The following is a 13595-nucleotide window of genomic DNA, read 5'->3' as shown; positions in this document are numbered from 1 at the left end:
GTTCGTGATTCCTGGGGGCTTGGGGGAGTCGTCTTTCAAAGGTCAGCGGATGAAGGGATTCCTGATCCTGTAGCGTCGTGGGTGCGAGGGGGAAGCATGGACCTCGCGCACGTCTACGGCCGGGTGATGGGAACCAGATGTCACTCCGGAACAACGGGCGAGCAGGAGTGAAGTGACTAAAAACAGGCCCTCCTGCTTCTCCCAACCCACCACGCGCCTGCAGGGTCCGCAGATCTCCTAAACGGAAGGCTCCAGGGCCCGCTGGGGGCGGAAAAAAAATCCCACTCAGTATTTTTCAGGTTCTGAAAACACCCTGCTTGGATCTGACCTTTGGCAAACCAGCCGAGACACCATTTGAGTCACAGTTGACTCGTGGGGGGCGGGCGGGCGGGCGGGGGGAGACCCTGGGCAAGGCGGCTTCCTGCCAAGCAGAGGTGGCGATGCTGAGTGAGCCCCGCCTGCAGCGGGGGCCGATCACCGCTTCTCTGAACCCCAAGGCTCACTCCCTGCTGCCTCTGAAATCTCGGCCCCCCGAGCTCGGGCGGGTGGAGCCAGCAGCCCAGAGGGCAAATCCAAGCCGGTGCGGAGCCCAGATGCCAGGCCCGTGCTAGGTACCCGCTGCCTGGAATTCCCCACTCGGGAGGAGTGGGTCTGGGAGGCTTCTCTGCCCCCTGTGCCAGCCCCAGGCTGCCTCAGGCCCCGTGTGCAGACACACTGGGCGGGCGATGTCTACAGAGCTCCGGTCCACTCTCAAGCTCGAGAGTCCGTCCTTCGCATCAGCCAAGTTTTCATTGAAACGAAGCCCAGCGCCAGCTCCTCCCCGCCTGGACAGTGCCGGTGGGAGGCGGGGCTGAGGTCTGCAGTGGGTCTCACGGGACAGAGAGGCAGCCATGGACGGTCCCTCTGGGGCTGGCAGGCCCACCTGTCAATGGATGCTCAGAGGCCCCCAAAGGAAGTCAAGGTGGGCGGGGTCCACTGCCTCCTGCCCGCTGCCCACCTGGGAAGCTGACGATGGAGGCACTGTTGGGTGCCCAAGTAGGGTGCTGGGGGCCTGCTCTCTCCCTCCAACATCTGCACCCCAAGGAAAGTGACCGTCCCCTTCGGACACCCCGCATTTCTTCCTCATCACCCCTTGGGGTACAAGCAGAAAGGACACACATTAAAGCTCTTTTGTTCACTGGTGGGGTACCCCTGGGAAAGTTGCTCCCCTCGGGAGGGTCTCTCCACCCGGCCGACGGAAATGGGGGCTCCCGCAGCGGATCCTTCGGGGGAGCACTTGTATGCGAGCCCATCTCTGCAGGGCTGTGCTTGGCCTTCTGGGCCTCCCCCCCACTTTCGAGCCCCCCCCAGCCTCACCCACACACTGCTTCTCCCCATACTCCTAAGGGCCCCTCATGGCTCACCCCTTCCTCGCCACCTCCACACACTCAAATTTCATCCAGTTCTCCACTGTCCAACTCAGAAGTCACGTGCATCTCCAGGGAATGTCCCGAGACTCCTTTCTCTCCCCTGCCGTGGTCAAGAACAACATCTCTGCGCTCCATAACTGGTGCTTGGTTCCGACACCATTCCAGAATCATCTCTCTGTTTGCCTTTGTAAAACAGGGCTGGTACCAGGGGGTTCCCAGACTCATCTAGTAGTGCTTTGTGTGTGTGTGTGTGTGTGTGTGTGCGCACCTGTGTGTGGTGTGGGGGTGTCAAGGGCCTCCCCCCGCCCCATTCCCGCCTCATCTGCCTTTATTCTTCTCTGAGTCTCAATCCACAGCATCCTGTCCCGGGCGGCCCCCAGATGCCTGGCAAGTATCTGTTCCGTGAACCAGTCTGTGGACCTGGGGCCGAGGGGAGGAAGTCTACGCTTCAGCCACTACTCTACGAGGAAACACAGTCAGAGAGGAAAGCGGCCAGAACGCGAACGTGAGAAGCAGTCTGCGGGTGAGACAGCATCTACTACGGACATTAGCTGCGGGCTGCTTCGTGGGGAGGCAAAGCGGCAGAGCCCGGGGCCCGCGGCAGCCAGCGGTGCCCGCCGCAGTGCACACCGCTGCAGCGCAGACACGGTGCCAACCTGCAGAGACGGAGACCGGCCTGTGCGTCGAATCAGGCTTTTGGGGTAAAAGAAATCAGACGAGGAGCGATGGATGATTGGTGGCTGCCGTGAAACATGGAGAGAGGGAAGAGTGAGCAAAGAAAGAGCCTCGAGTCAGCACTACAAAGACAAAACCGGGTCCTAAGAGAAGGCTGATTTGGTGGGGAAATATCAAGGGGCGTTACTTAGCTGGCGGGCGCGTGTGCGTGTGCTTGTGCGTGCCTGCGTGTGTGTGTGTGTGTGTGTGTGTGTGTGTGTGTGTGTGTGTGTGTGTGTGTGTGTGTGTGTGTGCGCGCGCGCTGGATCTCCATGTCAAAGCCTGGTCTTGACATAAACACAGGCACCACCCGGGTTCCAACCCGGCTCTTCATTTCCACGGATTCTAGGAAGCCCACAGGAGGCCAGTTGGGAATCTTATTGCAAGGCCCTCAGAGCTCTGAAACACCACCAATGTGGCCTGTTCTCTCTCTCTCTCTCTCTCTCTCCCCCCCCTCTCTGAGCTCTGAAATGCCACCAACATGGCCTGCTCTCTCTCTCTCTCTCTGAGCTCTGAAACACCACCAACGTGGCCTGTTCTCTCTCTCCCTCCCCTCCCTCTCTCTCTCTCTCTCTCTCTCTCTCTCTCTCTCTCTCTCTGTGTTGGGGGGTGGTGCTGAGAAGTTCTTGCAACATTTTTCATTTGCTATGGAAACGGCTGAAGTGACAGCCAGTGAGAGGGCTCAGAATCTTGGCCCAGGGTGTTGTGATGTGTAGACACACCCTTAAGAGAGCCTCAGATTTATTCCCTCTTTCAAAACCAGTTTCCCTTCAGCTCCACCAGCCAATCAGCACGTGCCCCACTTGGGGTGCAACAGAACCGCCCTTTCGTGGAGCCATGTCACCTCAGAACCATCAGCCTCCAGAGGGGGTGAGTCCAGTTCTAGACTGACCGCCCAAGTGCTAGCCGCTGGCTGTGGGAGCTTCTGCCACTCTGGCAAGCTGCACGGGAGGAAGAAAACAACAGCTCCTCTTGGCCAGAATTCACTGTTTTCATATCCTTATCCAGAGAGTTCCACCAAGATATGATCGAGAGAGTTGATTTCTTAAAATTTTTTTGTTTGTTTGTTTTTTGAGAAAGCCATTTTGGTAACAACCTGCAAACTCAAATCCTTCCTTCTGAAGACGAGACATGTTCCCATCAGTCTGGCCTCATCAGCATTCCTCTCTGCTCCCAACTGGCTCCATCAGGGATGAAGGAAAAACAATTATCCAAAAAAAGTAAAGTCAATTCTGTAGAGAGAGCACACCCCACTACAACTATTTGGGTGGTTTCGGGGCCAGGCTGTATCCCCAAACACTGCTGAGAATGTTGCATTCTTGGGTTGGAAATGACAAGGATTATCTTCCATGTTCTGGCGTTTCATAAAAGATATCCCAAGGAAAATACGTCGTTGGGAGTAGAGAGGTTTCATGGAAGAGAATAAAGAAAGACCTTGGGGGGGGGGGGCGAAAGGTTATTATTCCCATGGTGTGTGTGTGTGTGTGTGTGTGTCTGCCCACGGGCATGTGCACACATGGGTCTTGTTGATCGTTTCTCTGTAACAGAGTCATCCCTTTGCTGGGGACATGTAGCGACAGGCCCCACTGAGCAGAGCTGTGGCCAGGGAGGCGTGCAGAGCTGCAGAGGCCTGCTACCCGCAACAAACAAGAAATCATACCACACTTTGAGTCAGGCCTCGAAGACCAATCCAGGCCGCCCTGTTCCCGGTGACTCTCTGTGGAGTACAGCCAGCCCCATTTTTTTTCCGTGGGAACCACTCAGCTCAGTGTGTGTATGTGTGTGTGTGTGTGTGTGAGTGTGTGTGTGTGGGGGGGCTGGGAACCAGTCTGCTAAAGGCCCCCATAGGGTTGGCACTGCAGTGCTGGGGGGAGCATCTAGCTGAGATGCGGGGTCACGGCCGTGACCTCACAACTGCGCACAGCTCATAAAACACTGTCATCTGGGCTTGTTCCGAGAACTGGACAGACTTCCAGAGAAGACTTGGAGGGGGAGCCAGGAGGCGGCGCGAGCCTCGGGCCCCTCCGCTCATGTTTTCTAGGATTACTAGAACGTTTTGATGTCACCTAGGAGCGAAGTGAGAAAACCATCCCAAATGTCTGTTGCCGAGCTCGACACAGCTGGGCTCCTCATTCCCGTCTCCGGTGTTCGGAGGCCGGGGGGCTTGTCGAGAGGGGAGTCATGGAAGCAGAATTTGGGTTGGAACGGTGCCCTCTGGACTACGTACAGAAACAGCCGGCGGAGCGGCCTCTGTGTAAGACCCAGATCTCTTCACATCTGCATCTGATGTTTTCCCTTGAACGCTTTCCCGAGGGCCAGGTGAGCTGCCCGTGGTCTAACACAAGCGCTTGGGAACAAAACTTACAACCGAGGTGAGGAAGGAGCGAACCTCGTCCCCGGACAGAAATAACCTGCTGCGATGGGGGGCGGGGGAAACAGTCATGGCCAAGTCCTGCCATGCACAAGGCAGCCCCGGGAATGTTGCTCTCGGCCCCGAGTCCTGACCTGTGGTTCGGGCACCCCCAGCTCTGCCTGGTCCTTACCCGCAGCTTCTCCTCCGTCTTCGTGGACTGCTTACAGTCGGGATGCCACACGGTGGAACCTGCAAGAAACCACAGAGAGAGGCTGTGTCCAGGCTCAGCCCACCCTCACCACATCACAGGGCCAAGTGTGAGGGTGGGTCCACCAACCAGCCGGTTATCAAAGCACTCGACGGAACGGCTGTCAACTTAGACCACCTCCGGGCAAGAGCCAGTTCATTCTTGGCTCCCGCTGTTTTTCTAAAAGCCCGTCGATAGCCTTTCTTTTTTAAAAAATATTTTTATTGAATCACTGTGAGATAATTACAAGCTTTCATGTTTGGGTCATAATCACACGGTGATCAAACATCCATCCCTCCACCAGTGCACATTCCCCACCACCAATATCCCCAGTATACCCCCCCTTTCCCACCCTCCCCCTGCCTCCATGGCAGACAATATTCCCCATACTCTCTCTCTACTTTTGGGCATTATGGCTTGCAACACAGACACTGAGAGGTCATCATGTTTGGTCCATTATCTACTTTCGACATGCATCTCCCATCCTAACTGGTTCCTCTAGCCATCATTTTCTTAGTGATCCCTTCTCTATTCCATCTGCCTTCTCCCCTCTGCTCATGAAGCAGTCTTCCAGCTATGGGGCAATCCTCCTGGCCCTTGTATCTACTGTCCTTGGGTGTCAGCCTCATGTGATGTTATTCTATACTCCACAAATGAGTGCAGTCCTTCTATGTCTGTCCCTCTCTTTCTGACTCATTTCACTTAGCATGATACTCTCCATGTCTATCCATTTATAAGCAAATTTCATGACTTCATCTCTCCTAACAGCTGCATAGTATTCCATTGTGTAGTCATCTGTTCTAGGGCACTTGGGTCATTTCTAGATTTTGACTATTATGAACAGTGCTGCAATGAATATATAAGTACAGATGTCATTTCTACTGTGCTTTTTTTGCATTCTCAGGATATATTCCCAGAAGTGGTATTGCGGGGTCATATGAAAGCTCAATTTCTAGTCATCTTACACCATAGAGACTGGCACACATTCAAAAGAACAAAAGCAACCAGTGCTGGCGTGGATGTGGGGAAAAAGGGATGCTCTTTCACTGTTGGTGGGAATTCCGACTGGTCCAGCCTTTCTGGAAAACAATATGGACAGTCCGTCGCTAACCTTTCAAAGCGCGGTCTGCATGCTTTCTCCACCCAGGCTGCGCTTGATTACAGAAACAGAAGCCACGAACCGTGTTTCTACTACATGACAAACAACCAAGCAGTTGGGTTGGGGGCCGTGAAAGCGACTCTAGGTCAGTCTCTGGAAGGTTCAGAAGTGAGACTCACTGACTCGTGTGTGAATCCCATGACCCAGCGATGCAGATCAGGGACACTAAGTCCACTGGGGGAAAAAAAAGTTGAAAATTATTTTCCAAATCCAAATGTTTCTTTTTTACTCATGAAGGAAAAAAATTCTGTTAAATCAGGGAAGCGTCTACTTGAAGTTCCCTTCCTGGTGGCAGGGACAGTGGTCCAGTTTCTCAGAATATGAGCTACTTCCATGGATGGTTGGTTCCACATCACAGCACCCACCTATCTCTAAGGTGTCTATAAGCCTGTGTGTCTAGGTAATAATATGAACCATTTACATGCTTCTGGGTAAGACTTCCTGTACATCTGATGCTCATGGAAGGAGATATTCAAGTGTGGGGATGGACAGAAGAAAATTCCAAAATAAAACGATCTATGCAAAAACTGTTACTAAGTTGCAATCAGGGCTTAAGTGCTATCCGTGTAACGGATCAGTATGCAACTCAGACTTTCTACACGCCTCTCATGGCTTCGATCTTTATCTCTTCAAGTAGCACTGGAAAATCTTGCAAAGCCACCAGATTCAAGAAACTTGGAAATGACTTTTTTCCACTGAGCTAAATTTGTGACAATAATAATAATAAAAAAAGCTTTTTATCAGGATACACACAATCCCTGCTTAACAATCATTTCTAGCTGCTTTCACCCAGAACCGAAAAAAAAAAAAGGAAAGGAAAGAAAGCAAACAAAATCCAGCAGACACACATTCTCTGGTGCACTAACAATGACTCTGGGGCCAGCTAGCAAAGCACAGGAAATCCTCCCGTATGATGGGGCCAGGCCGGCTGGGAGCAGCCTGTGCTGGAACCTTCTGCAGAGGCTGGAGCCAGAACGCAAACCAGTTTGCACGTTGAGCCACAACATCCGCCAGAGGTGAGTCCTCGAAGACGGAGAGAGACGGTGGGTGGCGACTGGGATGAACCTGCTCAGGGAAGTGACCAGAGGCCAGGCGGAGGGGGCTGGGAGGCTCCCTCCAGCAGAAACGTGCCACCAGCTCTGGGACTCCGAGTGCCGCCCGCCTACTGGCCTGGCCGAGCTGTTTGTTTGTCCTACGGTCACGTGCTGTGTTTGTCACAGCTTGAGGCTTCCAGAGCCCTGAGAACGTGCAGGACGGCCAGTAAGCTGCGCCCTCCGCGGACGCAGGGCTGACGTGCATCCGGGTGTCAGGGCGTTGGGGGCTCTGAGACTGACGCACTCCAGTGGAAAACAAACGCCAGGAGACCCGGCAAAGAAGAAATCTGCTCCCCGATAAAGTACAAGGGGCTACCTGCCTGCTGCAACCTCCCGGCCTGCCCTGGGGCATGCGGACCCCAGAAAGCCCATGGGAGAACGTGCTTTGGGACATTTGCCACTTGGCTTTTAAATGCCTTTAAATTTCAGTGACTTTTTTTTTTTTTTAAAGTCATGACTTCTCAGGAGAGACCCTCCACCTGCTAAAAGGGTGTGATGGGAATAGCCAAGGTTTCGCCGTAGTACTCATTTCTGTACACTTTCCTTAGTTGCATGAAAACAAAACTGAGATCAAAGCAAACCATTCATTAAAAATACACAGTGTTATATGCAAAGAGAAACGAAGAAATGACAGACAGAGGCGGCTGAGACCCGGTAATTAGCCAAACGGAACGAGCAATCGCTGTTATGGTTCTTGCTAATTTTACTGACAAGCCCTTGTCTGACTAATGACTCTTTATTTCAGCTAAAAATAGCAAAATGCTTGCACAGATGGTGCTGTTGGACGGGAAGAGACTCCTCCTGCTAACATCTCTCCGAGAAGCTTTGGAATTTTAGAGATAAAAAAAACCAAATCATGGTTATACAGTGGGGACATGTCTCAAAATGATTCTCATTAAAAAAAAAATTGAATGGCGAATTTCCTTGCCACTGTCAACTTTTGCATTTTACTTCCAAGGACTGTGGGTCTATTCTCCCTCTCTCTCAGTCTCTGCCACTGTAATGGGGTGATACGCCCAGATAAGCCACCAAACAGGACCCTTCCTTCTCCCTGAAAGCCCAGAGCACCCTGGGTGGCCTCAAAATCAGTCTTACAGGAGGGCGATGGGGGTGAGAGGGGTGGGGGAGGGATAAGAGGCCAGCCAGTAAGTAGCGTGTCTAGAGATGCTTTTCTCTCCTGCGAACGTGTCTGAAGCTCTTTCCTGGGGCGGGCTGGGAGGCTCCTGCGGCTGACTTTCCTGACTTTCTCTCTTGCCTTAGATCCATATCAACAGACTCTGATTCTTGTGTTCATTCACCGGAGCAGCCAAACATTGGTTGGGCAACAGCCTTGGGGGTGCTCAGTGCCAGCATGTCGACTCCCTGGCTGGTGAATGGGGGGTAGGGGAGCGTGGAGTGGGGGAGATGACGTCAGCTTTTGGGCCACCTACCGTTGGACCTCGGGGGGGTTAACAGCTAATGAAATGCCCCTTTCTCTACCAACATTCCCGCTGTGGCAGCAAGGTTCCCTCGCCCCTCTGGGGAGAGCGTGCTGGCGCCCTGCCTTACCTTGAAGATACATTTCCTCTCCTTCTGTGAACATCTGGTTGCATCTGCTGCATCGTGCACAGCTGGGATGGTAATGCTTGTCACCGGCCTGCGAGAGAAGAGGTAGGGGACAGTCAGTCCACTTCTTCCTGCCCCCACACCCCCCAGATAAGCAACCAAGGCAGGAGGAATAAAGGAGTGACAAACTTCCTCCCCTCCAGCCCATCTGAGTGAGGAGGGGGCCGGGCAGTGCCCCCCGGCTGCCACACTGCTTCTCAGGGGTGCCAGATGCTCTTTCTCTCGGCTTGTGAGCACCTGGGATGACCAGCAGTTATACCCCAGGCCCTGAGATGGGTCCACACCACCTGCCCCAAGCACCACCCCAAAACATACTAACATCTGGGCTAGAGCCATAGTGCAGTGGGCAGGGCATCTGCCTTGCCTGCAGCTGACCGGGTTCCAGCCCTGGCATTCCATATGGTGCCCCCCGCCCAACACCCCTCGAAAGCAGCACTGCCAGGAGTAATTCCTGAGTGCTGAGCCAGAAGAAACCCCTGAGCATCGCTGGGTGTGACCCTCAAACAAAACAAATAAATCACCACCAATAACAAAAAATAAAAACACTCATATCCAAATTGATTTTGGAGGTCGGTGGTTTGTACAACAGCAATAACAGAGAAGGACCCTCGGATCAATCAGGTTCTTTCCCTCTTCACGAGGGTCTGAAAATAGAAACACAGATACTATCAAGTGACCCACCCAAGGTCGCTTTCCACGCTCTCATCTTGGCTTGTGAGCACTCTCATCTTGGCTTGTGGATGTTATAACACAAGCGGTTATCCAGGTAGGTGCCCCAAACTCCCTTCCACGAAGTCTCTGACATTCCTTTGCCAAAGCCTTGCATGAACTGCTTCCTGGAGGAGGCATCTGCCTGAGGCTGACTCTGGAGGATACTCTGGGGCCTTTCCTATGACTAAAGTTGACAACTGCCACCACCAGAGGTGCAGAGCTCCCCGAAGAAAAATGTCACTCAGGAATAATTCTCCAGACAAGTCCCATCGGAGCCAGGCTCCAAATGCCCGCCCGCGGACAGAATCACCCCCTCTCATTCGCAGCACAGCAGAAGATCCTCAGCGCCTCAAAATGACTCATGTTCTCCGTGGCTAAACCGTTCTAGCAATTCACGGCAAGGTCATGTCTTTTACTCCCAGATGGGCACGGGAGTGCCATGAGCCCAGAGATGTACCAGGCTGCTCCCTGCACTCTGAGGCCTGGACAGGAAGCCAGAGATAGGGCTGGGACCCTTCTCACGCTCCCACAAATGCCACCAATGTAGCTGAGCAGCTAGGGTGTAGTGATGCGGGTGCATGATATAATCAAGTGGAGAAAAGGGGAAATGATTCAACTGTAGAAGCCAGGGATGAAATCCTATCAGGGACGCCTGCCAGAAAATTCCAGGAATAGTGTTATGCACTATTATTATGTTATGGACTGGAGCAATAGCACAGCGGATAGGGTGTTTGCCTTGTACACGGCCAACCCGGGTTCGATTTCTCCATCCCTCTCAGAGAGCCCGGCAAGCTACCTAGAGTATCCCGCCCACACGGCAGAGCCTGGCAAGCTACCCGTGACGTATTCGATATGCCAAAAACAGTAACAAGTCTCACAATGGAGACATTACCGGTGCCCGAACATTGATGAACAATGGATGACAGTGCTACCGTGCTACAGTGTTATGCACAAAATAAGTTTTTCACTTCCCCCTCCCCACCCCTCGCCCCGGCTGGGAGCTGAGAGGACCACATGAAATGTCAACATCAAATAGCAACATCCCTCAAGACATCCCAGGTCAAATGTGAGTGACCGGAAGCTGACACGAGTTGTTCTGCAGGTCACAACTAGGTGGGCCAGCTAGGATGTCAGCTCTATGAGCAGTCTGGGTCTCAAGGAGAAGGTGAAGCAAAATACCAAGGCCCCTAGGCAGGAATCAGATGCGTGATGGAGTGAAAGCCATGCTACTCTGGAGGGTGAAAGCAGAGTGACATGTCTTCAAGTTGATCTGGTGCAGCTGCCATAGTTAGTGGTGCAACATCCGGAACATTCCCACTGAGAGGTAGGAATACCAGTACAGCTCGCCTCGCACATAGCCTGGGTTCAATTCCCGGCACCTCCAGGAGTGATTTCTGAGTGCAGAGTCCTGAGCACAACCCAAAGACAGTAACAAAGAGGTAGAATAAGACCAAATACAACGTTTGACCAGTTCTACTTTGGTTTAGTCCTACCCTCTATGATAAGTGAAAGAAATATATCAAGTCATATACATCAACTTCTTTGATAATTTGTTTGCTTTTGAAAGAGATAGATATAGTCATGGAAGAGTGTAGTAACAAGTTAAAAAACATTACAGTAAAAAGAAAATCAACCATTTTTCTATTCAATACCTATACAAACTGAGTTGGTGTACTGGGAAGATAGAATTAAGTTTATAATAGTAACAAATATATCTTTGAACGTAAGATCTACAGAAAGAAAATTACAGACCTTGGCTGCGGGCTAGAAGACATATAGACACACACTAATTCTAGATGGGGAAACTGAATATTATCAAGAACCTAGATAGTAAGACAAACCTATTGATGCAAAGCCTTTGCCATCAAAAAGACTTAGGAATTTCCTCTATAAACAGCAGGCTGTTCTTTAAGTTCACGTGGAAGGAGAAATGCACACTAGCACAAAGGCATTTTTTTTTTAAAGTAGCAACAAAAAGGAATTTTCCTTTCCTGATAAAGTTATTCTAAGGCTAAAATAACTAAAGTTCCAGGCTGGTGCAGGAATAGAAACTAAGTCAGTGGAGCAGAGAGAGGAAGCTCGGGCCGACACAAAAAGCAAGTTTAATCTCTGATAAAAGTGCTGTTTCAGCCGTGTTGAGAAAAAGGATTGCTCCATTCGTGGAGCGAACAATGGGTTTGCCAGTTAGAGAGAGGTATGGACTCCAAGCTCAACCTACACAAAAACCAATTACAAGGCTATGGGGAGACAGAACAGAAACTTTTATTTTTAGGCTTTTTGGGTCACACCCAGCAATGCTCATGGGGTTACACCTGGCTCTGTACTCAGGAATTATTGCTGGTCGTGCTCAGGGGACCTTATGGGATGCTGAGGATTCAACACGGGTGGGCTGGGTGCAAGGCAAATGTCCTACCCCGTCCTACCCCTGTACTATCACTCTGGCCTCGAAGACTGTTTTAATCTTGGGGCCTAAAGATTTTTCTAACCAAAGCAAAACCTAGAATGAATAGAGACAAACATTTGATCATTGTGCGTATATATACTTAAAACCTCTACAGAGCGTTAGTTAAAAGAGGAGTCACAGGGCTGGGGAGACAGTACCAGGCTTAGGGCTCTTGCGTTGCATGCCGCTGACCCTGGTTTCATCCCTGGTACCACATATAATCCCTATGGATTATATGTGGAGCCATCCCTAGAGTGTCCCTGAGCCCAGATCCAGGAGTGGCCCCCGAGCACCACCAGATGTGACCCACACCCCCAATCAATTAATGAAAGAAATAACAGGAGGATAATATTTGCCACATGTCTCAGAAAAGAGTAACTGAAAACAAAGTAAATAGTAGAGGTGAAGGCCACTTCCTGAAGAAATGAAGATGACCCCCATCCCCAAATAAAGAATCAGTTCAACCCTGGTAGGATTCAGGGAATTTGAAAGAGATGTTCCCCTCATCCATTAGGTCAAGATCAAAGGATGGAGGGAGGCAGCATTCATTCCCACAGGGGGGTGAGCAGTGCCTTTCCAGGAATGAGCCCCTGGCAGCGCTTCCTGATAGGAGCACTTGTGAGTCCAGGTCAAAGAAGCTTCTGGAAGGAATTCTCCCACTGGTGCCCCTGTGCGTCTTGGAAGGATTCCAGCATTGTGAAGAACCAACCTCAGGAGCGGCTGGTGAGAGCATTCAGGGCCGAAGGCACTTAACTCCTGTCAACTCCGGGTTGAAACTCTGACACCCCACATGGTGCCCTGGGCAGTGTCAGGGGTCACTTCTGAGAACAGAGCCAAGAATAGCTCAATGATCAATGCTGGCTGTGACCGTGCAGAATGGAATGACACAGAGCCAGAAACGGAACAGAGCCGGCATCTTTGCGCTTAGAGGGAAAGAGTTCCAGCGAATGGAACGGTAGGAGAAACCCAGCAGGAAGCAGGACTTGTGAGTGCAGAGCCAGGAGTAATCCCTGTGCATCGCCGGGTGTGACCCAAAAAGCAAAAAAAAAACAAAAAAACCAAAACAAAACAAAAAAAAAACAACAAAAAACAAAAACCAAAGTGCGGCCCAGGAATTAGCTACAAGACGAATAAAGAAGAGTCCCTGCAGGTCACCAGGAGCTGGGGAGACACTGACACCCAAACCTGGTGCCTGGCGAGGAGGTGAAAGGGAGTGACTGGCGGTGCTGAGACGTGACAGGGGCTGGGTGGGCCGGGACCGGCAGAACCACCCCACCCCGTTGCAGCCCCGCGCGGCTGACTTAGCCGTCCCTGCTCGCCCCGGGTCCCCCCTGGAAGAGGGAGAGGTTTCCAATGCCGCTGGCCCGACCAGTCTCACCTGTGCCACGAGCCTTCCCGGGCAGGGTGGGAAAAGAAGGGTGTGCCCGGGCGGGCACCACGTTTGTTTCCCGAGCAGAGAGGAACGAACGTGTCTGCCTCGGCGGTTTCCCCAAAGCCCAGAGGGCTCGCCACAAGTCTGAGCAAAGGCCAGGCTGCAGAGCGCACGCCTTGCCAGCTGCTTCCCACCTCCCGCTCACAGCCCGCCCCAAAGCCGGGGGCTGCGGTGTGTCTCCTCCAGTGAAGACACACAATACAGCACTGGACAAATAGCTGTCACCTCCCCGGACTCTGCGTTCTTTTGGGCTTAGCTTTCAAAATACAGAGCACTTTGCTTCCTTTTCTTTTTAATTTTTTTTTTCTTTTTGGGCCACCTGGCTGGAGCGATAGCACAGCGGTAGGGTGTTTTTGCCTTGCACACGGCCAACCCGATTTCGATTCCTTCGCCCCTCTTGGAGAGCCCGGCAAGCTACCCAGAGTATC

At 52.0% G+C, this 13595-nt stretch overlaps 1 protein-coding gene across 8 annotated transcripts in view; it reads right to left on the bottom strand.

Annotated features, from left to right (window-relative positions):
- ABLIM1 (actin binding LIM protein 1) overlaps positions 1–13595 on the bottom strand; it is a 302737-nt gene that overhangs the window by 40480 nt on the left and 248662 nt on the right. For all 8 annotated transcript variants that reach the window (XM_055119610.1, XM_055119611.1, XM_055119609.1 and 5 more), the window contains 2 exons: positions 8525–8612; positions 4667–4725 (listed from right to left, as the gene is read on the bottom strand). In XM_055119610.1, the coding sequence (XP_054975585.1) occupies positions 4667–4725; positions 8525–8612 (147 nt within the window). The remainder of the gene's footprint in view (positions 1–4666; positions 4726–8524; positions 8613–13595) is intronic.

The sequence above is a fragment of the Sorex araneus genome, chromosome 11 (assembly GCF_027595985.1).
Source record: "Sorex araneus isolate mSorAra2 chromosome 11, mSorAra2.pri, whole genome shotgun sequence".
NCBI classification, from domain to species: Eukaryota; Metazoa; Chordata; class Mammalia; order Eulipotyphla; family Soricidae; genus Sorex; species Sorex araneus.
This window is presented reverse-complemented; position numbering and strand designations above follow the sequence as displayed.